Below are 26,959 nucleotides of genomic sequence, written 5' to 3' on the forward strand. Positions count from 1 at the left end.
AAGGAGCGAGCACAAGGGAAGCTTGCCTCCTGTGTGGTTCATCGACAGGCTCTGAAGGTAACTAATTGCCATAAGCCACAGCAGCATCACAGGACGCGATGCCTGGCTTGCCGAGGTGACTCCTGGGAAAACCCGCTCCCATGTAGGAGACTCTGGTGTCTAACTGCACGTAGACGGACCCCAGCATATCTGGATGATGTGAAAGGTAACGCCTGGGTGACAAAGACCCACCCCAGGCTTTGAGGAGGAGCCCAGACATGGGCACATTCAAGGTGAAACATGGTCCTGGCTCTGAGTTTGGCTGGCAAAGACTCTCCCTGAAGTGTTCAGTGTGACAGAATAGGAAACATCCAAAGTCACTTAGAAATTCAAGTCTCCTGGAGCCTGGCTGTAAGACGTCTCAGCAAGAAGGCACACAGACTAAATTTTATTTGAAGATCTCTAAATGTTTCTTGGTATGTATATGAAGCATACATTTTCATAAGAAAAATAATTGTCTGCCTTTTTGGCAGTTTCCCTTTTGTATACTGGACAGCAGACAGATCAGTCCCTCTGCAAGCATCCGTTAGGCAGACGGATGGACTTTCCGACACCGAGTCAAGGCCTCAGACACAAAACAGTCATTGGCCCAAATGATCACAGAATGGACCAGGCCCTCCCGTAACACAGACGCACTTAAAGAAAACGTGAGCCCCATCATTAAAATTAACACTAGGACTGCAGGATGTTCTTTACTCCACATGATTGCTTTATTGTACAAAAAGTTTCCAGTAACAGTAAATTAGTTTTAAAAAAGGACAAAAAAAAAGTCATTTTGGATAGAAGCGCTTCGCTAATTGCTTTATTTAAGCACACAAGAAAAAAAAGTCTTATCTGACCAGTTAGGTTGGAAGGGTTTTATTACCTTTAAGAAGCCATTAGCTAGGGTAAAACACTGAAAGCACTTGTGTCAAAACAAATAAATAATGCTTTCTCAATCAGCAGAGAAAGTGGTAAATCCGTTAAATTAGAGATATACACTGCTTCACGCCCATGGCGGAGCCAGCACCCCCCACCCCCAAATTAATACAAGAGACAGCGGATTTCAGTTACTATCTCGGGAAAGATCAGAAGCTTTGGAGACCCGACGGTAAACATTGACTTCTCTCCTCTCCTCTCCAGTCCCATCCAAGGAGCCATGCCAGGACACGTTGAAGGGGGCAGGTGTCCGGTGGCTGAGCCCAGGGGTGCCCAGAAGGAGCTTTCCCTGCGGGCCCTCTTCTCTGCTCGCATCCCAGGCAAGGGGAGGGACCGGGCTGGCGAGCATCACCACCAGAGCCCGACAGAGAGGGACGGCTCGGCCCCCCCACAGACAACGGCTGTCTGCAGGAAAAGGAGCCCGTCTCCTTCAGAGGGGAAGAATGACCCTGAGGTATCAGGACTCCATTACCCATTTTCTCTTACTTCCCCCAAGGCTGCTGATCTTTCCCTAATAAAGGCTCAAAAGAAAAATACAGTGTTTTGAGGAGCCGGGCAAGTCGGCACCCAGGCTCTGGGGCCGCTCCCCGCCGTGGGACAAGGTAATGGCAGCAGACTGCTGGGGCTTTCGCTGGCACCATGCCGGCTTCAGACCACTCGAGATCCTTAACACCACGTCTATTTAGATCTATTATTTTACCCAAATGGAGTGAGGGGTGGGGAGCAGAAACCAACCCCAATCACCCCTATTTACTGAAAATAAATAAAAATAAATGGTGATCCCTTTTTTTTTTTTTTTGGTGATCCTTTCTTAAAGGGTCACTTTCCTTCAAGGGTAAGACTGAGCACTTTAAAAGCTTTACCAGTAATCCAGTATTGCCACTGTAGACCATCAGGGAGGGAAGAGCCTTGCACTGCAGAGCGCCCTACTCCTCGGAGCAGCTGGTCTCAGGGAACGCCTCGACTCCGCCACTGGATTCAAATCTGCTAGAGCTATTCGCGAGATCTGTAGAAGGCCCACGTTTCAGGGCTGATCAAGGAGGTGATGGATTCGTATTCCCTGACCTTTCTTCCTAATAAATAATTGTTTGTCAGGGAATACCATGCGATTTCCAGAATGCCAAGGGCACCTCTAGATCATTCTACAGCCACATCAGTAATAAGAAAACCAGCGGCTGCCTGGAGTCACAAAGGACTTGGGAAGGGAAGGCTGGCGTGGGGTTTGGGTATTAAGACCATGATCTGTTTGGACGACTTGAACCTCTGGACTTGAGTTTAAGTTTCTGGAAACAACTTTAAAGTCAATTCTAAAGAGGACGTTTTATGCAACTGATCCAAATAAAACAGCACATTTAATGAAGTCATGTTCTTCTCAAACTTTTTAGGAGAGGTAAAAAAAACAATGGAAAAGCCATCGAAAATTATGCAAAGACCATTAAAAAGATACTGGTGTCTCAAGACCAATAAAACACAAACAACTTCAGCTTTCAAAGTTGCCATCACTTTCCACATTATTCTACAGTTCCAGGAATATAGTCGAGCACCATATTGATAAAAGGTAAGTAAACGGCAAAGTCCTGCTTTGGCGATCTGATTCATGCTCACACAACTGAGGGATTTCCTAATCGAAATTTTCACAATCTGCAGGAACATGCCTACTTTCTGGGCATGTCAAGCAGCAGTGGAAGAGCCGATAAATCATACCACTGGTGGAATATTTTACTTTGAAATGGAGTGATGTTTGGTTAATAATTTGAGATCCACTAATCCTAAACGGGGTGACCCATTTAGGATGGCCTCTGTGTAAATTCACAGTTCATTAAATGGTGTCTGGTTTGAACAGGCCATTATGCGGTTAGTATATAAGTAATGGATTGAGCAAGGACGGCTGGGGACGAGTACAGGGACACACTGGCTGATTCTGGTGACTTTCATGACACTGCCCATCGTCCGTTTTCATGTTTTCACGTGAGGTTGGTTCAAATCACCAACTTTTAAATTTAGGTGGTTTTGTTAGTAACCCCTTTTGGTTTACAGCAGAAAATGCAGGGCACAGATTCTAGATGAGGAACAGTCCATTTACAATTAATTTAAACTTATGAAGCTGTTTTAACTGGCCCATCTAAATGTGTTAATTAACATCAATGATGGTTTCTTATTTTTCACACTTTGTTACTCTGATCATTAACAGTGATGGAAAAGCTAAATTAAGTTAATGGGGAACGGATTATAAATTCTTAAAGGACTTCTCAGTTTGTTTTCAACTGGAAAATATACAGAGAAAGATGAAGAGGCATTTTTGCCTCTACTCATAAATTTTTGGTACCAAATTTCTTAAAAACCAGATGGTTTTAAAAAAATGTTTCCAAAAATTATTTTAACATGCTGCTCCGACATGACGGCTAAGAAAATAGCATATGCACATACGATACCGACCAGCCTGTGGAGTGCCCGTAAACATTCGACTCACTTTCTCTTTCTAAAAAAAATATATATTATAACTGATGACAGAGCTCAATCTCTATTCTGCAGCAGCATCAAAGGTCCTTAAATTCTTGACAATGAAGGAAAATCAGAAGCCCGTTCCCTCTGCTTGAGCACGACCGTGACGAGGAGTCCAGGCCAGCGCTCGCTGCCCCACGCGGTCCGCGGTCCGCAGCCCGCGTCTCTGCTGTGCCCGCACGGCGGCCGAGCCCCTCGCACCCGGGAGTCCATGCGGGCGGCACACGCAGCCCCACGGACGCCTAGCGAGACTTCACGCCGATGAGGACAACAATGAGGACAATGATGATGACAAATAATATTAAAATCACAAGCATCTTCCGATTCTTCTTTTGATACTGCTCTGCCTACAGAGAGAGGGGAAAAGGCCGTCATTTTCCCAAAAATCCAAAATCAAGCCTCACTTGTTTCCAGTCCTGGGCTTGCGGGTCTAGCTGCATAACTGGCATCTCTGCTACGGGCTACGTCACATCATTAAAATCCCTTCCACCAATTCCAGCAAATTTAATCATCGCGAGTACACGACTTCCACAAGGCTGGCGCTCCCCGGTTAGCCTGGACCCCGGAAGCACGGGGCGGGGGTCCACGACTAAGACAGAGGCTGGCGGGAGGAGTCTGAGGTCGGCCTCAGGGCCAGGCGGACCCGCTTCTCCTCCTCCCTCCACTGACTGTGACGAACCACTCTTTCAAGGAGGGCCTCCCGTTTCTGCACACGGTTCTTCGATGAACGCATACCTCCTTCACGATGACCTCCAACAACGGGCTAGGGTTACCCCCACCAGCGGGTACGGAACTGACGGCCCCCCAGAGGGGTGTTTTCTGCCCGCCCCCCGCCATGCTGGAAACAAGAACACACTCCTCCTTGGAAGCAGGAATGGGAAAGTGTGCCCCGTGGGTCTCAAGTGCAGAAGGAGCCTCCCTGAGATAATCTCTCGCTGCGCTTCTGCTGGTACAACAGGCCGGAGATTGGAGAGCTCAGCACCCGCTGCACCGCAGCATCTGCCTGCAGGCCCCGGGGTGGGGCTGGGGGCCACACCCTCAGGCACACCATGCCTGCTGCGCACGAACGCAAAAATGCCCCACCTGGGTTCCTGGGGGCTGACCAGACAAAGGAGGGTGGACAAGGAGGGAGTTCTGAGGGTGTCGCTCACCACATCCCGGGAGAGCACGCCCTGTCCTTCCCCAGGCAGTGCTCTTCCACAGGGAAGGACACGAAGGAGACAGCCTGATGGAAACTTCTGCTAAGAATATCCAGTCTCTTCTGTTATACTTCCGTGGTCCCCACCAACCTTCTGACTGGTACTTTTGTTTCCTAAGCGAGCCTACACACCCACTGGGAGCCACTCATCAACCAGGAGGAAACATCAGGACAGACAGGTTAACCTGTCTTGAGAGTCCGGCCTGTGTGAAGTCACTCCCAAGGCTCAATCTTCCTCGGATGAGGTGACTGCCAAGGAAACGGCCAGCCATGCCACTGACAGCAATGTGACTTGAGAGATAAGACGGAGCATGCTTATTTTTCTAATAAGGAACCCAGAACACCAGGGAAGCCAATACTAAATGATACACTTTAAAGCCTCTCAAAATGATTTATAAAGCAGAACCTAAAACAAAATTTTTAGTTCCCACTAGACTTTACACTCTGTGCTTTATCACAAAACATGTTTCAGTAGTTTTTAAGAAACTTCGAAACCAATGCATAATTCAACAGCATATCAGAAACTGGGTATTATGGAGTGGGAAACTCAAGTTAGTTATCACCCTTTTCCTACACAAGGCTTGGCAGGAAAATGAATCTAACTGCTCAAGAAGCCCTCTGCCTACCAAGGCAGGCCTTTTCCTTCCATCACGTGCTGGAGGCTCACCCCCGCCCTGCCGTGGCAGCGAGCGCACAGAAGAGAGTGAAGGGTTTCCGGTCAGACCTCGGTGGGCGTCCCCTTCTGTAAACCTGACATCATTGTCAGACGGGGCCGCCCCTGCCAGAGAGAGCAACTGGCTTCAGAAAAGCGACAGAGCAGTCCATTCGTGGACTGGAAAAATGCTCATTATATGGCTACAAATATCACAGCGTCTCAAAGCTACAAGGAAATGGACGGAATTTATTTTATTTGTGAATTATTAGCATTCCTCTTAAAGGAAACATGCACTCAATTATGTACGAGAGCCACTCGGCAGCATATGCGTGTTTCTCATCACCGATGACAAGATTTCTAAGATGCTTCCCAGTTATTTTTAACAAATACCATGAAAGATATTCCGAAAATAGCTACCTTATTAGCCAAGAGTAAGAGAGCTACTCTCACTTCAACAAACTATTTTTTCCTCAAGGTAGCACACAGATATGCTGCAGTAATTAAAAGGGAAAATGAGATTTTTATCTGCTCCAGAATGATCCTCCACCAGCAATTCATCAGAAACGTGTCACAGCAAGAGAGACCTGAGTCAGCAGCAACAAGCAGCAAACAGAATGTTCAACACACGTCTAGCAAATGCCCATTCCCTTGACTTCCTAAAACAAGAAGATTCAAAGAAGGAAATAATTTCTGAAAGGAGGAAATGCCCAGTTCCTTTATGATTTCCGGTCACAGAAGGGACTTCTCAGCCATTTCAAATCCAAGTACAAAGTACCCCTGGCGTCACTCCCTGCGGTGGGATGACAAGGCCCCACATGGTCAGCGCTGACCACACGGACGCGGGATGAGAGCGTCCCGCCACTGGGAGCCCCTCCTCGGAGTTCTGGGCATCTGACAACAGCTCCCAAACTCTCCGCTGCGGAGACGTACGACATTACCTTGTGAAGTTGTTTCAAGCCATCTTGGGTCTTGATACAGGACTGCTCAACATTATAGTCAATTCTATCAAGGACTGTACCCTGAGTAAGAAATGACAGTTACAGACGATCAACAACTGCAACTGGGAACACGGAACTGCAGACATCATTATCCACAGGATTACCTGTTTTACTTAACCGCTGCCGGGAAGGTACACACGGAAAGCCCTGGAATCCATCATCAAGCAATATTAGGCACTCAATGGCAGCGTGCTGTTAGTTACAATAAAGTCTAACTCATGGGAAAGAAATACTGACAAATTGAGGTTTATTTTTTGGATTTAGCCACTCTAAGATATGCCATACTCAGACTTACTGGGGTTTAAGAAATAAACGGTTCAGAGGAAATAGGCTCTGAGAAGCGAAGGGCTGACTTCTATGCCCACGTGCTGCTTAAATACTTGGATTCAAGTAAGCAGAGAAGGCTGGTGAAGCCAGACCCAGTTATGATTAGGCCTGGAAATTGACTATCATGTCTGTAAACGTCAACACGGGTTTCCATGGGTCAGAGCAGAGACGGTGAGCTCCAATCCACCATGTAAAATTACACGTTTGCCTCAAGGAGAATTTTGTTTTTAATTGTTTAATCTGTCGGTTCAAACAGAAAGAAGGGAACACCAGGCTGCGTGGAGGAACAGGGCTCGTAATGGAACATGCTGTATCAGAAGAGATAGCAAGAGCAGTTCCTTGGGAACGGCGGGAGTAATTACTGTAACTAGATCTTGCATGGCCTCACCACTCCATTGTGCAGCTGGTTGCAGGGGGATCGGGACCCAAATCCCTGCTGGCAAGATAATAAAATACCCTAATCAGATTGTAACAGTGAACAAACAATTTAATTCTACTTGAAAGCTAGTGGTTCCAGTTGCCCTTACACAATAACCTGCCAAAATTAGAAGGGAAAACTTATCTGTTGCCAGAATCACTGCTGAGTGGGGGCAGAACCCACCAGACCCCAAAGTAGGGTGGTCCCATGAGCATCCTTGAAGTATGGGCAGAGAATAGGAGAGCTTCGACTGTTTCTTTTTACTTAAAAAAAATAAAGGGTTATCAGGAATTCTCAGGGAATGGCATTAGTATATGCCTGTAATTTGCACTTACGTATCTATGTAAGTGTATGAGCACACACACACGTGGGGGAAGTAGGGTCAAATTTTGCTTCCCAACAGGAACGCAGAATCAGAAGTCTCCAGAAGGAGCAGACGTCGTGGCAGGAAAACTCGATGATGAGGAAGGTCAACCACGTACCTGCTCCACAATCATCGCTCCCAAGTCCCGAAATATTTCATTCAGGTCCGAGATGGACTGCACGATCTGGCGGATCTCCCGCTCCCTCTCCTCCACCATCAGCGTGTTCTGCTCCACCAGCACCAACTGGTCATCTGTAAAACCCTAGCAAAACAAAAAGTACAGGATCTGTATGTTAGATTCTTTCCCCCCGCCCACCAGAAAGGTACGGTGTACCACTGCAGATATCATTTAAAGAATGAATTCTGAAAATACTTCTACAAAGCACATAAACACAACACAGAAGCACTTATTTTTCCCTGACAGGAAAGATCCAAATTCTTAAAACAAGCGGGATCGAAAGCACCAGGGGCCAAAGCAGGGGACACAAAGAGAACCCCCGTTGGCAGCCACACAGGGCTGAGCAGCAAACCACCGGGGGTAACCCCGCACTTCTCTGGGTTCCTCCCAACGTGCGGTGTGCAGAGCGCTTTCCCGAAGGTTCTGGAAGGCAGATGACAAGGCCTCCCTGCAGCCTACAGAAAGGAAGAAACAGTATGGCCCCCATGACTGTTCTTCCACCTGCTGCAGAAACGACTTGATGGATGTACAAGTCGGGCAGCGCTGACGCATTGGCATCGCACAGACGTTACAGGTCCATGAAGAGAAGGGAGAGAGCGGAGCGCGAATGCACAGCAGTCAATCCTGCAGCCCCTTCACGTACCCGGTCATAAACAGTATTATCGTCTCCATCGTCCATTAGTGGTACTGACGTATCAAAAAAATGCTGGGATCTTTCCTCTCGATTCTTCATGCCTATCATAGATAGGAATTCACTTTACTTGAATATGTAAACCATCCTGGTTACTGTTCCACCATTAAAAAGGGGAAATCTAGAGTAAAACTCAACAGTCAAAATGGAGATATTCTTAGCTTTAAAAGAAGCCTATCTCCAACAGAGGTGGGGGGAGAGTAAAGGATTATAAACAGATAACAATATGCAAGCACTGGGGGTTATTCAAGACAAAAATCACACTATAAATCTGCACAAGTCACTTGAAGCCATGTGAGTGACAAAATGACACTTAACACCATCTGAGAATCTCTAAGTAAGGGAGAAATATTTAATCTCACAGCTGTTACAAAACATTTTTTTAAAAAAATCAGTATTTCTCTCTAGAAGCATCTCTAAGCAACAATTCCAAATGGCCCTAATCAAATTTCAGAAGTAATGAAATTAAAACACAAATATGCAAGTTGTCAGAGGGAGGGGGGACTAGTGTTTTTTTTTTTTTAAGTATGTGGGGGTATTACTGATTACAATGGCAATAAAGGAAAACCCAGTTTATGAGGTAACTTGAATGTGGATGTGGCCAAAAGCGGACTTCCCACTGTCTAGGAAGTACAGGTAGGCCGAATGGGTCACCAATGCCAAGCAGCAAGCAGCCAGTGGTCCCACTACTCCCCGAAAAGGTTTTCAGGCGTTCAAAGCAAACAGGAAGCTTTCCTAGGATTTTAAGTTATCCGACCTATTTTCAGCTGCCCCCAACCCAACATCTGGAAAGCTACGTTTTACAAGTGCGCTGCACTGATTCTCAAATTCTTTACGCCAGACACAGAGTCAGTTGTGCTTTGTTGCATGTGAACTATCCCGATAACCAGTTCCCAGCCTCGGTCCAGGCAGCATCTCGCATGGGGGCCGGGCGGGCGCAGGAGCTGCCCTTTGCCATGGAAGGTGCGAATGCGCCCAAGGGGCAACGATGGAGGGTACAGGAGGAAATGGGAGAACTAGCAGCAAAAAAGAAGGATGAAAACAAAAAGCGGTCCGCGATGCTAGTGCCAGAACCTGCGCAACTCCCAACCCCTCCAGCCGGCCTGGTGACACTCACGTTTGAGGTAGCCCGACTGTGCGCGCCGGAAGCTGGTGGACAGCTCCTGCAGAGCCTGCGCCAGGGAGGCCACCACGTTGCGAAGGAGCCGCTCCTCCTGCTCGGAGCAGGCCCTGCAGGCCCGGCTGGGCAGAGCCCGCACCGCGCGCTGGCACCTGTGGAAGAGCTGGGAGAACAGGCCCACGGCTCACAGCAGGCCAGGGAGGAGCCCGAGCGCCAGCGCCTTCGCAGGCACGTCCGGCCGCCGGGGACTGCTCTGTTTGCACAGACCGGCGTCGGGTGAGGGCACCGGATGGGAGTCATCGGAGGCCTCATTTACACCCGCAGAAACACCCACACGTGACAGCTGCCGGGCGCACGTGCTTAGGCTCCGTCATCACGTGCTGCTCTGTTGCCACCTTCTCATTCAATCCCCACCACCACCCTGGGGCAGGGATTAGTAATTAATACGACTGAGCCCATCTTACAGATGAGAACACCAGGGCCAGGGGATTTGATGAGAACCACAGCGCCGTTACCCTGCGAAGAGGCAGAACTGGAACGTTCCGACACCCAGCGCTCTCCCATGGCACCAGCCCTTCACAGGTGAGCAGCACCAGGAGGCGAACAAACCGCAAATGGAAACCACTGAAGTTCACACAGCAGTCAAACTATTCAAAAATTACTCAAGCTGAACATTTCACAAGGAATTTTTCTAGCGTACTAAGTTTCTCGAGGATACTAATATAGTCAAGTCTAGGGCAACGGCTCCCAATCTTTTCCAATCATGAGGACCATTTTTTAAAAGGAATAATTTGTAAGCACTAGTACACAATAAAAGTTACACATTTTTAAATCCGTCCACAGCGGTATCTACCAACAACTGAGAAAGCAGTCCCCGCTCCTCTAAGACACATGCTGACTCTTGGGGGAGCTCAGGGCCTCACGTCCCTTTGCGAACTTGGGGTTGGGAAGTGCGATCTGATTTAGAGTCTGTACCACGTTATGGCTTTCCAGAGGATCAGGAGAAGACTGGGAAACGCCCGTTCCCACCTGGGGACCCACTCCCATCCTCACCTGAGTGATCTCTTGGGTGGTTATCTCAATGGCGTGCTCCTGCTCACTGCTGTCATCCAGGGTGGGTCTGTTTAAATGCTGGTCATGAAGGCTGGCTAATTCCTTCATCTTCTGTTTAATCCGGCCAACATCGTACTGTATCTAAACAAATGAAATCACCAGGACTCCACTGATGCCTGCCAGGCATCTGTCTGCCTCCTAGACAATTAGCTACACTCAAGGACAGAGTTCAGGCTTCAGCCAACTTGTAGGCTCACTGATGCGTGAGCAACTTTTAATTCAAATACCACTCCTCGTTCTACAGTTCTTCAGTTTCTCTCTATAATCCAGGTAGTTACTCCTAACGCCAAGATCACGAACACACACACCCTTTCTTGTGGTGTGTGAACGGAACAAACCTAAGGCAAAGTATTTCCAGGGACACGCGTTCAAGGGCAGCCAAGTCAGTTTTCACAGCGGACATCTTAACAAATGTCGGCATCACAATTACTTAAAAGAAATAAGAAAGGATAAAACTTAACATCCCACTTACTTCGTCCACTCCATCCACCCATTTAGGAGGCGACCGTTTTGTCACACCGATGGCTGCTTCTGGATCCAAGCTAATGCCTGACACCAGAGCCATACGGTCGTCAGCAAGCTACAGGGGAAGAGAGGGACATTAAAACAAATTATTCAGATTCCATTTTGATAAGCACACTCTTACACCCTCTTAAATGTCGCTCCCTAAGAAGACCAAAAAACGTAGGAGTAAGTGCACTTGCCTGATCATAAGCTTGCTCTGATACTGCTAGGATTTGGGACTGTTTTCCTATCTTTTCATGCACCAGTTCTTAATTTTCTTGGACATACTTGTGAACATGAATTTGACTTGATCTGGCTATAGAAATGTAATAAAGAAAATCAACAAAAGATCCTTAACAGAAAAGACCTCTTAGTACTAGTACTACGTATGACAAGACGGCATGAACCTCAGAAATTAATGTGATCAGATACAAGTTAAATAAAAATACTAGGCGACAAATGGAACTCACACAAAATGTTCGACAGGAGCAAGGTTCACTTACACACATTTAGCTTATTTTGGAAATGGAGCTGATCCAGTTATCCTGGTCACAAGATCATTAACCGTGTGTTAAAACGTGTGAAAGAACTGCCTAAAACGATTAGCAAATTACCCACCATTTGGCAAAAGCATTCCTGAAAAATCTCAATGCAATCCTGACTGCCGCTTCCTTTCTTCAGCTTAATGTCCACAGGCAACGTTTTCACTTCTACCAAGAGCTCCCGTTGATTTTCCCCGTATAAGACACTGTCTTAGAAAGCCTTGAAGATGGGGAGGGCGATCGTGGGTCTGGCTTGGTTAAGCTGTTCTCTTGCCTGGAGGCAGTGAACAGGTTGAAAGAATCTTGAGGTGCCCTCCGGAGCTCAGAATTTTAATTGCCAGTTTCCAAAGATCCAAATGATGATCAAAAAATTATGGAAAACAGTAGATAAAAGTCTTATACAGGTAATACTCTGTAAATTTTCTAAATTATACTGCAGAATTGGGTGAACAATTTATATGGCTTTTCTTCCCCCTTCCTTGCATTTATCTAAATTTATTTTTTCATTCATTCAGCAAATACTTGTTTGCTTTTCTAATAAAGGAACAAGGCAAAATTTAAAAATCCACAGATAAAGGGAAAAAACAGAACATAAAGAAAAAAACCCTACATTAAAAAAAATTCTTCAAGTAATAAGCCCTAAATCCTGAACAGTTTATAGCAAAATTCCTACAAGCAAACTGGAGTCTTGCATCTCCCCCCGCCACCCCCCCACCCAGTTCTGCCCCCACGGGCTTAGGGCATTCTGCGAGTTCACGGATCACACTGCGTGCGATGACCACACTGAAGGGACCAGGATCCTCCTAACTGCTCCCAGAGCATCTGTGAGTCGTGATTAAGTCACCAGAATTCCGCCGCTGCGTGGACCCTACAGGACCACGGTGTCATTTCAGGTCGTAAACAAATGGTGTGTCATCCAACCTGCATGATCTGGGGCTCTGAGTCCAAGAAGCGGTAATTCTCAACCATGGCCATGCTGTTTGTTTTTTAAGATTTCACTAATAGGGATCTTATATTCTTTCTATTGTTTTAAACCTCACAGAAACTAGGTGAGCTAGGAACTATTATTCCAATCTATAAATGAGGAAATTGAAACTCAGAAAAGTTAAGTAGGTTGCCCAAGGTCACAAAGCTACTATGTGACAGATTAAAACCGGGTCGGCTGACTCCAGAAGCCCCATCTACTCTACAAGCTGCCCATCACTTCGGCAGGCCCGTGAAATGTAACTGCAATTTGCTAAGAAAACAAAGTAGGACAACAAGATTTCAGATTGAAACACCACCAGGAAACACAGTCCTCAGCCCCAGTCCCCACCAGCGGGACCAGGGACTACAGGTCAGGCTCCCAGTGAGCACACATGCGTCAACAAAAAGCGGGCTCCCTCACTGACCCTCCGTGGGTGTGGCGACGAGGGTTGGACCTCATCCTATACAGAGCAGGGACAGACTGCGAGCAGCAGAGCTGTTCATTCCTCAAACTCCTGCTCCAAAGTCACCAAAAGGTATGCAACTTGGTGCAGGGCACAGTGACCAGCCACACGGCCAATCCCAGCGTCTGCCAGACGCACAGCAGGTGCTGGACAGAGCTGTGGGCCCACTGGAGCAGAACTTGAACCTGAGCCTCCAGCTGCTGACACAAAGCAAAACCCAAAATTGCTAAGGTACCTCTTCACAGGTCACAGTACTTCCACGTACCAGCTTATTATCTAATCCGCTATATTTTATTATTATATCATTTTCAATAGAATAATAATTTGTTTTATTTATGGCTCTTAAACTCATGATCTTATTTTGTACGGTTTTTACAAATATATTAAACTAAAAAAGAGACAGAGATGGTATTTATCTAAATTTATCTGGATAGTAATTAGTATCACTTTATCTGAAACAAATGAGAAATTGTCAAATGAGAAGTCAGTTGAAGTGGATTCACCTTTTCTAAGCAGAACTTAATTTTACACAAGAGTTGTGCTCCCCCCAAAATGCATGTAAATTAAAACTGGAGCAAACATACTCTCTTTAAATATTCTAAGGAAGCCTGCTAATGAAGAGGCCCCTACCCGAAGGGGAGAGATGCCAGCACGCCAAGCTGGCCCTAGCATCCCCTACACTGTATCAGGGTTTTGCCAACTTGAAATATGGGAAAATCTGTCCCCTTTATAACACAGTCTATAGCCATAGCTTGTGATGAAAAAGAAATTCAGCAGTACTCAGATGAAATGTGTCATTATTTTATCAGCACGAATTTAAAATTTAAAAACCACATTGTTTTGAGAAGAGTAAACATAATTGAAGATAAATGTCAATGATTTGAAACAGGAACAAACATGAACATTAAATAATATATATTTTAAGTACAAAACAATCACCCTTTCAGTTTCAGAAACCTCACTTCATATTTGAAAACATGTTTTCTTATTTTTTTAAGACTTCGGACATATCAGTTTTCAAGGTGCCATTCTAGTCCATACAGGCTTTAAAAAACTGCCAGGTTTTTGATTCTCTTTACTCATCCTTGCTGAATTTCAACTTAGTCCCCTCTCTGAATATAGGATACTGGTCTGTAAAGCTTTCCTTAAATGAACTTGTGCTTCTGAAGTAAAATATCTTCCCCTATTTTTTAAATTAAAAAAAATTAGTAAAAATTGTGCTTATGAGAATTAAGAATTTCAGAATTATCTGATTTGTGGCTCCGTCCTCCTAGAACTGTGGGGGTGTGTGACCCTAACCCAGGGTTGCCAACACAAGAAATCCCAACAGAAGCTCAAAACAGCACACCCAAAAGGCTTCCTACTGGTCTCACTGAAGTTATCTTTTGCCCTTGATCCACTTCAGATGTTGACATTCATCCCTTAAAGGGCAGCAGACAGCACGGACAAGTTCTTGATCTATGGAAGGGACGCGCACATACACATAATCTTATAAATCTGGCTGCTCCAAATACAGAGCCTTTCTACTCTCAGGAAACCCTGCCTTTACGAGAAGGCCGATTTAGTGTACTGTAAGATTAAGGACACGGCAAAGCCTCTGTTGAGATCACCATAGTCAGACACACTCCCCTCCCATCCCCCGGACCCCACATCTAAAAAAAAATAAACTAAGTTCAGCCACAATGCATTGGTAACAAAAAATAATACTGACAATTCTGGATTGTTTGTGGCAATGAACATTTAAAAAGTCCAGAAGGGAAGTTGAAAATTATAGCTGGGCCACTCTCGCTTCCACGTGAGACAATTAAGGAGCACGTATGATGAAGTCAGGAAACAGGCATAACTCATGAGGCTCAAACAGCTCGAGGACTTTGCTAATATACAATTAGGCTTAAGAAATCTCAATTTTTGAGGGAGTGAATAAGCATATGGATAAAAGAGAATCAAGGGATGTCAGCACTACTGTGTGCTTTTAAAAATCTGTGATAGTTTTAAAATAGTGATTACTTTTTCTGGTTATGAAAAATAAATGTTCGAAACAGACACTTTTTTTAAATGTACAAAAAATATAGAAATAAGGAATCAGAGAATCATACCATCCAGACAGATATAAACGCTGCTAGTTTACTGATTTTCCTTTCTTCTCAATTATTATACACATCCTTAAAAAAAAATCAGTAGGCAGCAATGATGGCCTGCGTTGTCGGTGGTGTCCTTCCACTGAATTGATCTCTGTACCCCAACAAGTCTTTAGAGGGGACTGCCCCCTGTTGTACAAATATGGACACTGAGCCCCTGCTCCACCCCTCACCCCACCCGCCGCCGGCTCCCCCCCGTGATAGAGACTTTCTCAGCAGGTGACCAGTGGGCCCAGCCTGTGGCCCCCGTACCCCCACTATATCACTCCGCCCTGCCCAGTCTATGTGGTTTGAGAGCTTGACATTTACTTCTTGTAATTTTTTTTTATTATGTCCTATTATGAATTTTAAAAGCCCAACTGCTTGGGAGATGACTTTGTTATAGGAGGGGAAGTAGATTAGGGCAGGGAGCCAAGGAGAGGGCCAGATACGTCTCTGGGTAAGAGAGTAAATGGTGGGTGGGCATCCTCCTTGGGGACGCTTCACTCAGTACTACTGGAGAAGGAAGAAGAGCAGTGTCCCCAGGGTGCAGATTTTCAAGCTGATCTAAGTAGGAGAATGACGACCTAACGTGGACACACTCAAGATGCCACCAGCTGGCTTTACTCTGGGAGACCGAGGGACGCAGTCAGGAGAGTCTGCTCAGGCCTCAACTACAAAGGGGTGGGCTTCCATCTACCTCATGCCCAGAACCGGGGGGTCACTCTCACTATCCCCAGAAGCACTGATTCGAAGCCCCACTGCAGCTCTGGGGAAGCAAGGCTCTGGACACCATTCCCAATCATCCCCAGCTCCTAACTCAGCCCCTGGGAAATTAATAGTAATAAATATACAATTACGATTAGCTGAGTCAACAAAAAATAAATGGAATGAAATAAATAAAATACAGTCTGGAAGCTACACCTCGTAAAAGATAACACGGTTCTGAACAAAGGACATGAAGGGCCAAGTGAAGTGCTCGAGATGAGGTGGTCATGTGTACCCAGACTGGAGGATAGATTTTGTGTTCAGAGAATTCCAACAGCATGGGAGGTGTGTGTGGCGAAGTGGCTCTGCACCTAGGGTCTCTGGTGACAGAACGCAGAAAGCCCCTCTAAACACCCAGAAGCTAAGAAGAAAAGCAGGAAGGCCTGCTAGTTCCTACCGTGCAAGTAGGAAAGACTGGAAATCAGCTCAGAGGGCAGACCGCTAAGTAACATGACTTTAGATGCGCCCCTCATGTGAAAGTGGTCAATGCTTCTTCAACCTAAGTTGTTCTGTTATTTGTCCCCCATCGCACACTTCCTTTTGGGGGCGACAGGCCCCACATCTCCAAACTGTTCAGGAAGGGGTAACATCTATTCTACGAGGCCTCTTCTCTAAGCCCCCAGACCTTAATGCTGTTCGAGTCTGGTCAGCAAACCCACGGGCATCCTGCCCGCCGTGCCCCAGAGACGCGCCACCTCCCTGTACCTGCGCCGCAGCGACTTCTGCCTCCTGGGCCCAGGCCCAGACTGGGCGCTGGCAGGGAGGTCGTGGCACCTGGCTCAGCGAGCTACCCACTTAAGGGCAGGTGTTTTTAAGTCCTAATTGTTTTTAATGACAAAGTAATACATGCACGGGTTTTAAAAATAGATACGCAACCTAAGAAAAGGGCACGCTATAGAAAGGAAGTTTCTCTTCCATCCCAGACTTTTCCTGGAAGGCACCCACTGTGAACTGTTCATTGTGTCTCTTAAGAAATCGTCTAAGTATACACAAGCATCAATGTGAGTCGTTCTTCTCAAAACCAAACACGGAAAGAGCGGGAATGGCATCGTCCATGCTCTCTGGAACCAGGCTCCTTCGCACTTGGCGATCAGTCTGGAAGCTCCATGTGCTGAGGCCCTCGGGGACGGAGAGTCAAGACGCTAGCTGTCTCCTGTGTTTCACCGGTTCCCGATGAAGGGTACTCAGGTGGTTCCCCGTCTGTTGCTATTATCAACTAGTCAAAAAGATTTTAGAACTCACAGGTAGATCTGAATCATCTAGTGAGGAGTCCCATCAGTTCTGAAGACAGTCACCCTAATCCCAGCTCACCGGTCAGACTTCTAAATTAAAACAAACAAAACCAAAAAACACCCCCTTCTGTTACTCTTTTTAAAAGGTCTACCCTCAGAAAAAATATTTTTACCCCTTTGCCGCTGAAATGGGTAATGGAGACACAAAACGGACAGCCACAGGTCAATCTCCTTTTACCTCGACCCTTTCATTAGCGCTTCTAGAATTAAGTGCTATGAATACGCACCCTCTCCATCTTCCAGGTGAACTCTTAGTAAGTCAGGAAATGGCCAAAAGTGTGCTGCTGGGAAGGGGGCCGAAAGCGGACCCTGCAATGCCAAACTCAGTGAGCACACACGGAGGGTCACTGGCTTCCCCCCAAACACAGGGGCTGTGAGGCCTCCTTGGCAGGTCTGCGGGGTCTGAGCCCTCCTTCCTTCGGGCTCTCCCCGCACATCATGTCCTTCTGCACTCCACATGAGTTACACACATAATCCGAAAAACAATCTGGATTTTTGGAAGTTCAAGAAAAGGCTCAACCTTTACTGCTGCCAAAGTTGAGACACTTTCCTAAGGGCAGTAAATAACAGTTCCTTAAACCCTTCTCTAAACCACCAATTTACCTGGTGTGAAAGCATATTAAATAAATCCTGAGGATTAAATTGTTAAGCATAACAATTATAAGTAATCAAAATAAATGCTAAAATATATATAAGCTCTGTTAGCATTCTGTATATGACCAAAGACTTCAGAAAAAAAACAGATGTAATTTTATTAACTAACATACAAAAATATTCAAAACACAATACCTCATCCAGCTCCTGAAGAGATATGTTGTTCCCATCAGTCCCATCCAGTTAGGGATAGCAAAGAGAAAAGAAGGATGGGGACAGACAGATAAGGTATGGTCAGTTGAGAAAACACTTTGATCTTAAGCAACTCTAAAGTTGACTAAAAATACAGATCCACTAACCCAGGCATTAAAAAAATCTCCCCCTTTTGATTGTTCCTTTAAAAAAAAAAAAAGAGCTACATCAATATACATATTTTTTTAATTTACTTTGACTGTTGTTTCAATGAATGAGATAGGAAACAATAAAGTTGTAAAAATTAAAATACAATAAAGCAAATAAAATACACTTGCTTTAGTTTCACTAAAATATAATACTGATCTGTTTCATAAATATAAAATATAACACACAATATTCTAAATTTCCCTTAGGAAGATAAAATAAGAAAGCAAAGCTAAAATGCAGTTTTACCATGTCAAATAAGTGTATATTTTAGCATGTAAATCAGCCCTGCAAATGCAGCAAAATTAGAAAATGAACAACCCACAAAAATCGTCTACGGCTGTATTCAGATAATATTTGAGTGACCACACATGTAAGGTCTCTACAAATTCAATCCCACAGACACGGCTTTATCCGTGGTAATAAGCAAGCCGAGAAACCATTCTTCCCCGGAGAGAGACACAGGTGGTAAAAGAAAAGAAAAACTCTTCCCATTTGCCTGCCATATATTATTATTAGTCTAGAAAGCACATAGTTATTTATAAAGCTATTAGAAAAGCAGTAAACAAAACAAAACAAAAAGATAAGGAGAGATTTTTTTTAAGGGGGGTAGGAAGGAAGGAAGAAGCACCGGCAGCCAGAGGATTAAGTTTCGATTTAAAACTAAAGGTCCTTTTTCAGATCAACGTGGAACTCTATCTCTGAACAGATATGTACTAATAACAGATAATCTTAACAACTAGGTCTTTTTTTCCTTTTCTGCAGTATTGATCAGTGAAATAATTAGTGGTAAATTTCAATAATCAACTGTGTTTTTTTTATGCTTAGCAGTAAATTTAGAAAATTAAAAAAACATAACTTCCTTATTTAAAAATTAATAATGCAAATGAAACTGGTCTATCAGGGCCAAAATATTATTAAACAATGACAGTAATAAAAAGTGTTATCAAGCAGTATTCCTCCATGTAAAAATTCAATTAAGCTGACATTATAGAAAGCTGAAAGTCCTCTTCATTCCTTCTACAATTTGCTACGAGAGCAGAGAACTAGATTTACATACACACCCTGCCGTAACAGTAGTACGAGAAGATTTTAATAGAGAAGANCACACCCTGCCGTAACAGTAGTACGAGAAGATTTTAATAGAGAAGATAGTGTCGAATGGAAATCTGACTTAATTACCTTTTACTTTAAAAAGAAAAAAAGAAAATGTTTGTATTTTTTAAAAGCTTAACGTTTTCATCAAGAAAGCACTGAAATGTTTTTTTAATAAAACGAGGCACAGGGCAAAGCCCTAACTTCGGTATCTCAGTCTGTCCATCTGCCTGTTCTTCAGCGGCTCCTTGGCACCTAATCTTTGAAAAAAGTATTGCTGCAAGCCACGGTGAAGATCTCTGCTACACGGGAGCCTGTCCTCTTGGATTATTAACCAAGCACACACCCTGGTCTTTTGGTTTCTACAATTACTAGTTGATAAGAGGTGAAATCAGAACCATGGGCTAGATAAGACTCATTCTGTTGCACATAAGAAAACTAAGCTTCAAAATGTATAAACCCAACTCCCCAAAGTCCCAGAGCTTAATGGCTGAGATGAGGACAGACCCAGGTGTTCAGACCTCCTTCCACCCCACCTTCCAGCTTCTCTAATTTCATTAACAATGCAGGGAATTACTAGCCATAGGCAGCTCCTATCATACCACATCAGGAACTGAATTCAGAAGGTCATCTTTTGTAAGAGTCCCCCCACATTTTGCTACTCAAAAATAGAAGGCTTTCAAAACTCCCCCAGTCACCAAAGTACCAGAATATTCTGTCAAGACCCAAATTAAAACATTTAGAATTACCACCAGGAAAAACCAAAATACAGCCAAATGAAAACACGTTAACTACACATCATCACCTTCTAAATCTTTATAATGTCTAAATCTAGGTTTCTGACCTGCCCATGGCATATAATCAAGCAAATATTGAAAACTCCAAGCAGCATGTGGAATTTATAGTCTAAAGAACTTTCTACATAAAACTGAAAAGTAAGTGGAAACGCATCTGTGTTTACTCAGGAAGTCTGGCAAAGTTGAGCAAACGGAGCTGGAAGCACAGGTCTACGCTATAGTGCTATTTACTGTATTTCCGTTACTCCCAAATAAGAGTTTGCTTCACTTTTATCCAACAAAGTACCCTTATTCTCAAGTAAGCCTCACTGCTCAAAGAGAATCTTTAGAGGCAGGAAAGCACATGGATCTAAAGAGAAATATACAATGATTTCATAATTGGATTCTAAAGACAGAGAATTAGTTTTCCAACAGACTCGGTGTGGACTAAAACCTTCAATCTGCTGGTACAAATGGACTCTGCATGCTTGTAAACGGACATAACGAAGACGGTAGCCTGGTGTAAGACAAAGAAGAAAAAAAAGATGTAAACAATGGGTCCTTCCATTTTCCAGGACCTGCACCAGGAGTCCTGAAAAGGCGGCCTCAACTGCTGTGGCCCAGTGGGTTAGCACAGGGCTCTGGGGACAGGGTCGCCTGAAGCCCCATCCTAGCACCCTGACTCACCAGGTGGGTGACGCTGGGCGAGCTCCTGACTCCTGCAACCCTTAGTTCCCTCACCTGGATCATGAGAAAAGCAACAGCGCCCATGTGACAGAGCTCTGTGAGGGTGAAATGAGCCTGCACAGGGAAAGCGCCCACATGCCCACAGCCCAGTGCCAGGCACACAGTAAAGTCTCAGTAAATCTTGGCGAATATCACAGTCAAGACTGAAAAAGGACTTCAGATTTCTTACAACCTTAGTTAATCCTGAGTATCTTTCCCCCCCCAAAGCACACCATGTTTTATTAAAAATAATGTGCTAGTTTCAGACTAATCTAAGACCAATTAACTCCAGCTTCCATTTATAGATTACGCTTTATTTTCAAAGAGGATAGATAGGCAGTATACACTAACAGTTGCTCCAATCCCTCTATTAGATCCATTCCAAATCAAAGGCAATCACGTGCGTCCTACAGCAGCACCTCATCAGATCGGAACAGCAACTCAACAATTACTTTTCATTCATTCAAGACTACACGTTTTTTGGAATGATTATTTTACTTTGTAAATTCATTTCAGCTTCTTCAAGCCAAGCTGCCTGTAACCGCTTGAATGAGGTGGTGCCTTAAAACCTGCACTTGGCCAAAACGATGTCAAAGTCATTTCTGCAAAGTACTGAAGCTGCTTCCCAGGATTTCTGCGTGATACTGGGCTAACCGGCACAGTGATGTCGTTGACTACGTCTCCTTTTCAAATGAAAGCCAGGGCTGTGTGCCTGGGTCAGGAGAAACAGTGTACTGAAACAGAACTCAAGAAAGCACTGTTGAATCCATACAGCCCCTAGAAATCACCTAACTCAAACCCCTCAACTTATAAATAAGGCAAAAGATGCTGGGAGGGTTTAAAAAGCTTGCCTACAGACACGTTCTGGGTCAGCCAGAGAAAGCGACGTAACCCTAAACACCCTAAATTCCCAGACTTCGAGTCCAGCGCTCTTTCCTTTATTTCACACCTGCCCTGAGGCACAAGGGCAATGGGGTATCCAACAGTGACGCCCAAACACAATGAATGAGAAATGTCAACCACTGCATTTTGCTCCATGCCTAAAAAAACAAACCCCAGTCTGTTTCTAACAATTAGTTTTACTAGTATCAATACAAGCAAAAACACAATTAAGTAGAATTTTGTTCAGCTCTGGGTGCTAAACTTGAAAACGCAGACAGAAACACTAGGTTTCATTCACAGGCAAGAAACTTAACCAGGCTGTCTGAGCCGGGACTGCTGAGCTAGAGAAAGCTCTTGGTGACGCGAAGGCTGCAGGGTTATCAAGCAGAAGGAAGAGGCTTCCCGTGTCAGAGACCCCGAGGGCCAGAACCAGAGGGGACCACAGGATACAAGGTACAGAGTTGGGGTTCATATGGGCAAAGGCTTTTTTTGGTAGCATAAGAGGTGGAGTGACTGGCTGCTGGAATTTCCTATAGCCATCACAGAATGTGGTCAAGGAAGAGAGGCATAGGGGTTATCACAGAGGGGATGTCGGGTCAAGGACCTTTAGGTCTCTGCTGGTCCTCGGGACTTTGTTTTGTCGCTGCACATCCTCCTTAAATTCCTGCTTAGCTGTGACATATTTGCCTGAGTGCTGCACAGACCTGTTCTAGTATGCATGTATACAGGACACACGGTAAGCCCACCATCACCACCCCTCAAACTAGGATGCAAAACAAATGCATGTTTAAGTTTCTTGAGTGGTACGGCTTTAGGGGTACTTCGTTTTGAGGTGTGTGAGATGCACACAACTTCACAATTTCCATAGCTTTTTCCTTTAATAAGGATGTGAACGTTCAGATTTAAAACTTGAAAAAAAACAAAAAACCCTCCAACCCCCCCCCAAACTATCAGTTCAATGTGATTGACTGATTGATTTTGGGTTGTGTGTGAGGCAACAAACACACACTGAAATAAACTTCTGCAGCTTTTTCTTCTAACCAGGAACTAGAAATTCCAGGTTATGATTTTTTAAATTAAGTTAAACTCTAGAATTTAGTTGCTACCTTTTTAATTACCGAAGTTTTACATATTTACAAATTGTCTCCTTTTAATTATTTTACTCACGTTTTTAATGACCTGTATCTATCTTTTAAGTTTTTATTTATAATTTTTCGAACATACAGCAAAGTATGTAAAATGGTATAAGGTCACCCCACATATTCCTCAACAGGCTTAACAATCAGTAATACTTTGCCTTATTTGTTTCATTTATGGGGGGGTTAAGTATATAAAAAAGTGGCATTTTAACATTTTACTACCAAACATTTCAGTAGGTACCTCTAATAAAATTAACAAACTTAATTATAATTAGTTTAACTAATAATTTCTTAATATCACTTAAAACCCAGTCCACTTTCAAATTTAACAGTTATGATTTTCTTTGATTTGTTACATGGTCTTGAAATTGGCAATTCAGAAATGAGGTGTTAACATTTCTATGAGCTAGACACACTGCATAAGTTATTTGATAGTTTTAAAAAATTGTGTTAGACACGGCTTTCCTAAAATGTTTACAGCACTTTCCCAACTTCCAGATAAGTCGATGGAATAATACTCTCTACTTTGTCATGTTAACCTCTTGCCACATTTGATTCTGTGTGTGTGCAGAATAGTTTCTGTTGAATCAATTGTAAGCAAACTGAAGATCTAATACTTTGCCCCTAAACGTTTCAGAAAAATCTGACACGCCATGTGTTTTTCTTAATGCACACAATGAAAAATATGAATGTATGTTTTCTTTTTAAATTCTAACTTAAGCAAACCATTTTTGTTTAATTGCAAATTCTGTTTTTTAGATCCTCTGAACTGACTACAAGGATATTTTACATGATCTGATTGCTTACAATCTGAGAAAGATTTCAAATAGACTAACCTAAGCATGTAATATTTTAAATGGTAAAAATAGAGAAAATATTTTTTAATGATCTGACTTAGATGTGTATAGTCTGATCCAGAAATCTATTTTCAAGAAACTGTCTTGAGTCTGCTACACATATCTGTATCTTTTGTTGACATATCTGTTTTTCCAAATTGTATACTCCAGCTATCCATATTTATCTGCCTTAGCTTACACATGTATTTTTTAATTGCCTAACTTAGAAGACCATTTAAAAAATCTGTTTGACTTAAAGATGCAGTTTTAAAAAGCTGCCCGGCTTAGACACCAGGTTTTTAAACTGTCTGACTTAATGATTAATAATAATAACAATAATAAAAGTCTCAAGTTACCCAACGGTTCAGGGTGTTTTGAATCTTATACGATTAAAAATTTAAAAGCAAACAACGTTTTCCAATAAGTTAAAACTGATACCTTAGAAACATTAATGCGGGTTTTAGTTCTGTGGGTTTTTTTTCCCCATCAGTAGCATAAAATCAAGCCATGTAAGGAATATGTAATTTTGACATCTTATTTGATAAAACTAAAGTTCCATTGAGGAGTTTTATTCATTCGGTTTCTACTCTCTAATTCTTGGCTTATTTCAGAACATTCTTTCCAAAATCAGCACTGGAATTAGCCCGTGTCCATTTACGCTTATTTCAGTATAATACCATTTCTTTCAGTTAACAAATGCAGGAAAAAACCTTCAAATTCTTAAGTAAATAAAAATCTAAACACACTCCATCCCTGTTTTCTATGCTTTTGGGCTTGACTTTACACGATCTTATTCCTCAAACTGCTCACACGGCTTAAAATAGTTTTTCTGTAGGAGCAATATGGCCAAAGACATTTTCTACTTGTGATTTACAAAAAGGAAAAACTGTCTTTGTGGACGCTCTTTCAATAACCAAGACACATGGCATGATTTTTCTGAAGCATTCAGTAAAGTCATAAAGGAAACAAATTAAAAGGCAATTATGGTCCCTAAGAGGTGAAATAAGTGTGAGATCCCCAAAGCTGTATATTTCAAGTATAATCCCTCCGAGTCTGGTTTTTGGGGCGACTTTATTTCCCTCCTTCTCCAAGCCTGTCTCCGGCCTGTCTCCAGCAAGGAGCCCCCCTATTACCAACTAGTTTCATAACTTCAGTTTTCAATTTAAGGTATTCCAAAGCGAATCATCGTCTTGCAGAGACCATGCAGACCCGTCCCCATATTTACCCGAGCAAGAAACCAAAGCTCAGAAAGGGAAAGCAGACCTCATCAAAAACAAACGAAACCACCTCAGTCATCTTCCCAGACCCTCCCCAGGACAGAGTCTACCGCTGGGCTGAAGAAAGGTTCAGGTTAATTACCTCAAAAACCATGTGCTAGTATGAAGGTTAATTTTCACATACACACCCTGTTTTGTTTTGTTTTTTTTTTTTTTAAGTTCGAACGGAGGGAAAAGCTTAATTTCCTGTGTGGGAAATGGAAAACGAAGAACCTAGCACCTTACAGTCCCACAAACACGAGCCCCCAGGAAAAACAGTGAGGCAGTTATTCATAGGGAACGCGGCCACACCGAGGGCGGCCAGGCCATTAAAAGAAAACGGGTTGGAGAAGAAAAAAAACCAACAGAAAACAAAACACAACACACACACACACACAAAACCCCACTGTTTCCTCATTTTGGGGGAGGGTGTCGTTCATTTGCCAAGGATTTGGGTTCTGCGAGCCTGCAACCCGGCCACGAGGACCAAAGTGAGGCTCCGTATGGGGGTGGGGGGNCATCCAGGGTTACGGGCGTCCGCGGACCCAGCCGGGGGACCTGGCATTTCCGACCACTCTTCGTCTTATTACTCGTATCTTCTTTTTTTAAACAGAGAGACAGACAGAGACAGACAGACAGGCAGAGCCGCAGTGCACACGGTGCGTGTGTCGGAGAGGCCGCCGGGAGACTCACCGCAGCAATGCTACGTGAATGCAGAGGGCTGGAGGTGGTGTGACTACTCACTTGCTCGGCTAACAGCTGCCGGTTTTGGATGGAATTATTCCGCAACAACAAGAAAGCGTCGGTTAAACGCCTGGTGGCCATGTCTCACCCTTTGTGACCCCCCTCTCAGGGGCCCCCCGCCCACTTATAGTCCTGGTTTATTCACTTTCTCGTGGCCTGGCCCAGGCGGCCCACCCTGCACAGAAACCTCTCTGGACAAGGCCTCAAGCCAAAGGGGCGCAGCTTTGCGCCTCGCCAAAGCGCAGAGACCCCTCCCCAAATAACCGCCTAGGCTTTCCAATTGTCTGACTCCCCCTACTCAAGGCCTGCCTTCGATCTCTAAGCACTTAAATCCCCCCAATCCTTGCCTAGCTAGCCAACGTCCCAGAGACCCCACCCCAATCCAACCTCGGATCTACAAGCGTCTAACTCGCCAATCCGGCTCTGGACTGGGAGGCCCTGAAGCCCCCTACCCCCCTTAGTCTCTGAGACCCCCAAGGGTCTGTGCCCCCTACCCCTAACTTGGCTCACACGCGTCTAGGCCGTGCCCTGAGGCCTGCCTCTGACTCAGTTTCCCCACCAGAGGCCTGGCCCAGGCCTCCTTTGGCCAACCCGGGGCAGGCCTGGGCCCTGAACTCCAGGGCGCCTGGCCCTCCCTTCCTGGGCCTTGTGTGAGCCTGCTAAGGCCCGGGCCCGACCTCCTGACCCCTTCCCTTTCTGGGCGGCCTGGTCCTCCACTGCTACAGCGGCCTGCCGGCCTCCAGGAGGGCAGCAGGGCCTGCCTCCCCGGCCTCCTCACTCCTCTTCTCCGGCTCCCTCCATCCCCGGATCTGACTGCAGCTCAGCCCCGGGCCGTTTCCGTGCTGTGGTCCCGGGTTCTGGCGTCCCCCCTGGCCCTCTTCCTGTCCGTCCCTCGCGAGTGCCCCCCTGCGACGTTCGCAAGGCTAGCTCGCAACGTTCCGGGCGCGGGAGCTCCCTGCCCCCCTGCCCCAGGGCGCGGGAGCGCTCCGCCCTCTCCCGGGGTGCTCCCGGGGCGCCCGCTCGCCCCTTCCCAAACTGGGCCCGGGCTCGGGGAAGCACACGAGCTGGCAGGCCTGAGCCTCGGAAGCGTGGTCCCCCCGGCTGCAAACCGCCGCCAGGGGCCTTGGCGCGCACATTAGAGTGGAGTTGAGCGGCAGGCAAATTTGGGCCCCAGCAGAGGCGAAGTTTGAGGCGCGCGCGGAGTTGGGGCGGGAGAGGAAAAGTTGGAGACGACTGCCTCTGGAGGCCGAGCACGCTCCACTGCAGGCGGCGGCCCGCGCTCGCTTTTTTTTTTTTTTTTTTTCCGATTCTGAAAAAAAGATGTATCCGAAAAACAAC

The 26,959-nt window shown here is 45.0% G+C and overlaps 1 protein-coding gene across 8 annotated transcripts; it reads right to left on the bottom strand.

Annotated features, from left to right (window-relative positions):
• Nucleotides 1–727: 727 nt before the first annotated feature.
• On the bottom strand, nt 728–26,475 carry STX16 (syntaxin 16). Of its 8 annotated transcripts, none has more exons than XM_011220123.3 (10): nt 25,622–26,473; nt 17,964–17,975; nt 11,226–11,341; nt 10,994–11,101; nt 10,462–10,602; nt 9,406–9,571; nt 8,241–8,332; nt 7,538–7,681; nt 6,251–6,331; nt 728–3,806 (listed from the first exon to the last, which is right to left on the bottom strand). In XM_011220123.3, exons 4-10 carry the CDS (start codon nt 11,084–11,086, stop codon nt 3,702–3,704), a joined length of 822 nt encoding a protein of 273 aa, XP_011218425.2. In that variant the 5' UTR covers nt 11,087–11,101; nt 11,226–11,341; nt 17,964–17,975; nt 25,622–26,473; the 3' UTR covers nt 728–3,701. The 8 variants fall into 8 exon arrangements, with proteins under 8 accessions (XP_011218425.2, XP_011218426.2, XP_002915565.2 ...); XM_011220124.3 differs by having other exon boundaries at nt 25,571–25,700; XM_002915519.4 differs by lacking the exon at nt 11,226–11,341 and having other exon boundaries at nt 25,571–26,475.
• Between the last annotated feature and the right edge of the window lie 484 nt (nt 26,476–26,959).

This window comes from Ailuropoda melanoleuca, chromosome 13 (assembly GCF_002007445.2).
Source record: "Ailuropoda melanoleuca isolate Jingjing chromosome 13, ASM200744v2, whole genome shotgun sequence".
In the NCBI taxonomy this organism is placed as follows: Eukaryota; Metazoa; Chordata; class Mammalia; order Carnivora; family Ursidae; genus Ailuropoda; species Ailuropoda melanoleuca.

What these genes read in the sequence shown, in the direction of transcription:
- STX16 (XM_002915519.4), bottom strand. Translation starts at nt 25,702, where the DNA reads ATGGCCACCAGGCGTTTAACCGACGCTTTCTTGTTGTTGCGGAATAAT. An exon ending in GGGTGGATGGAGTGGACGAA is followed by an intron (nt 10,603 to 10,993) that starts GTAAGTGGGATG and finishes TCATTTGTTTAG; the next exon opens with ATACAGTACGATGTTGGCCG. An exon ending in CCACCCAAGAGATCACTCAG is followed by an intron (nt 9,572 to 10,461) that starts GTGAGGATGGGA and finishes CTGTTCTCCCAG; the next exon opens with CTCTTCCACAGGTGCCAGCG.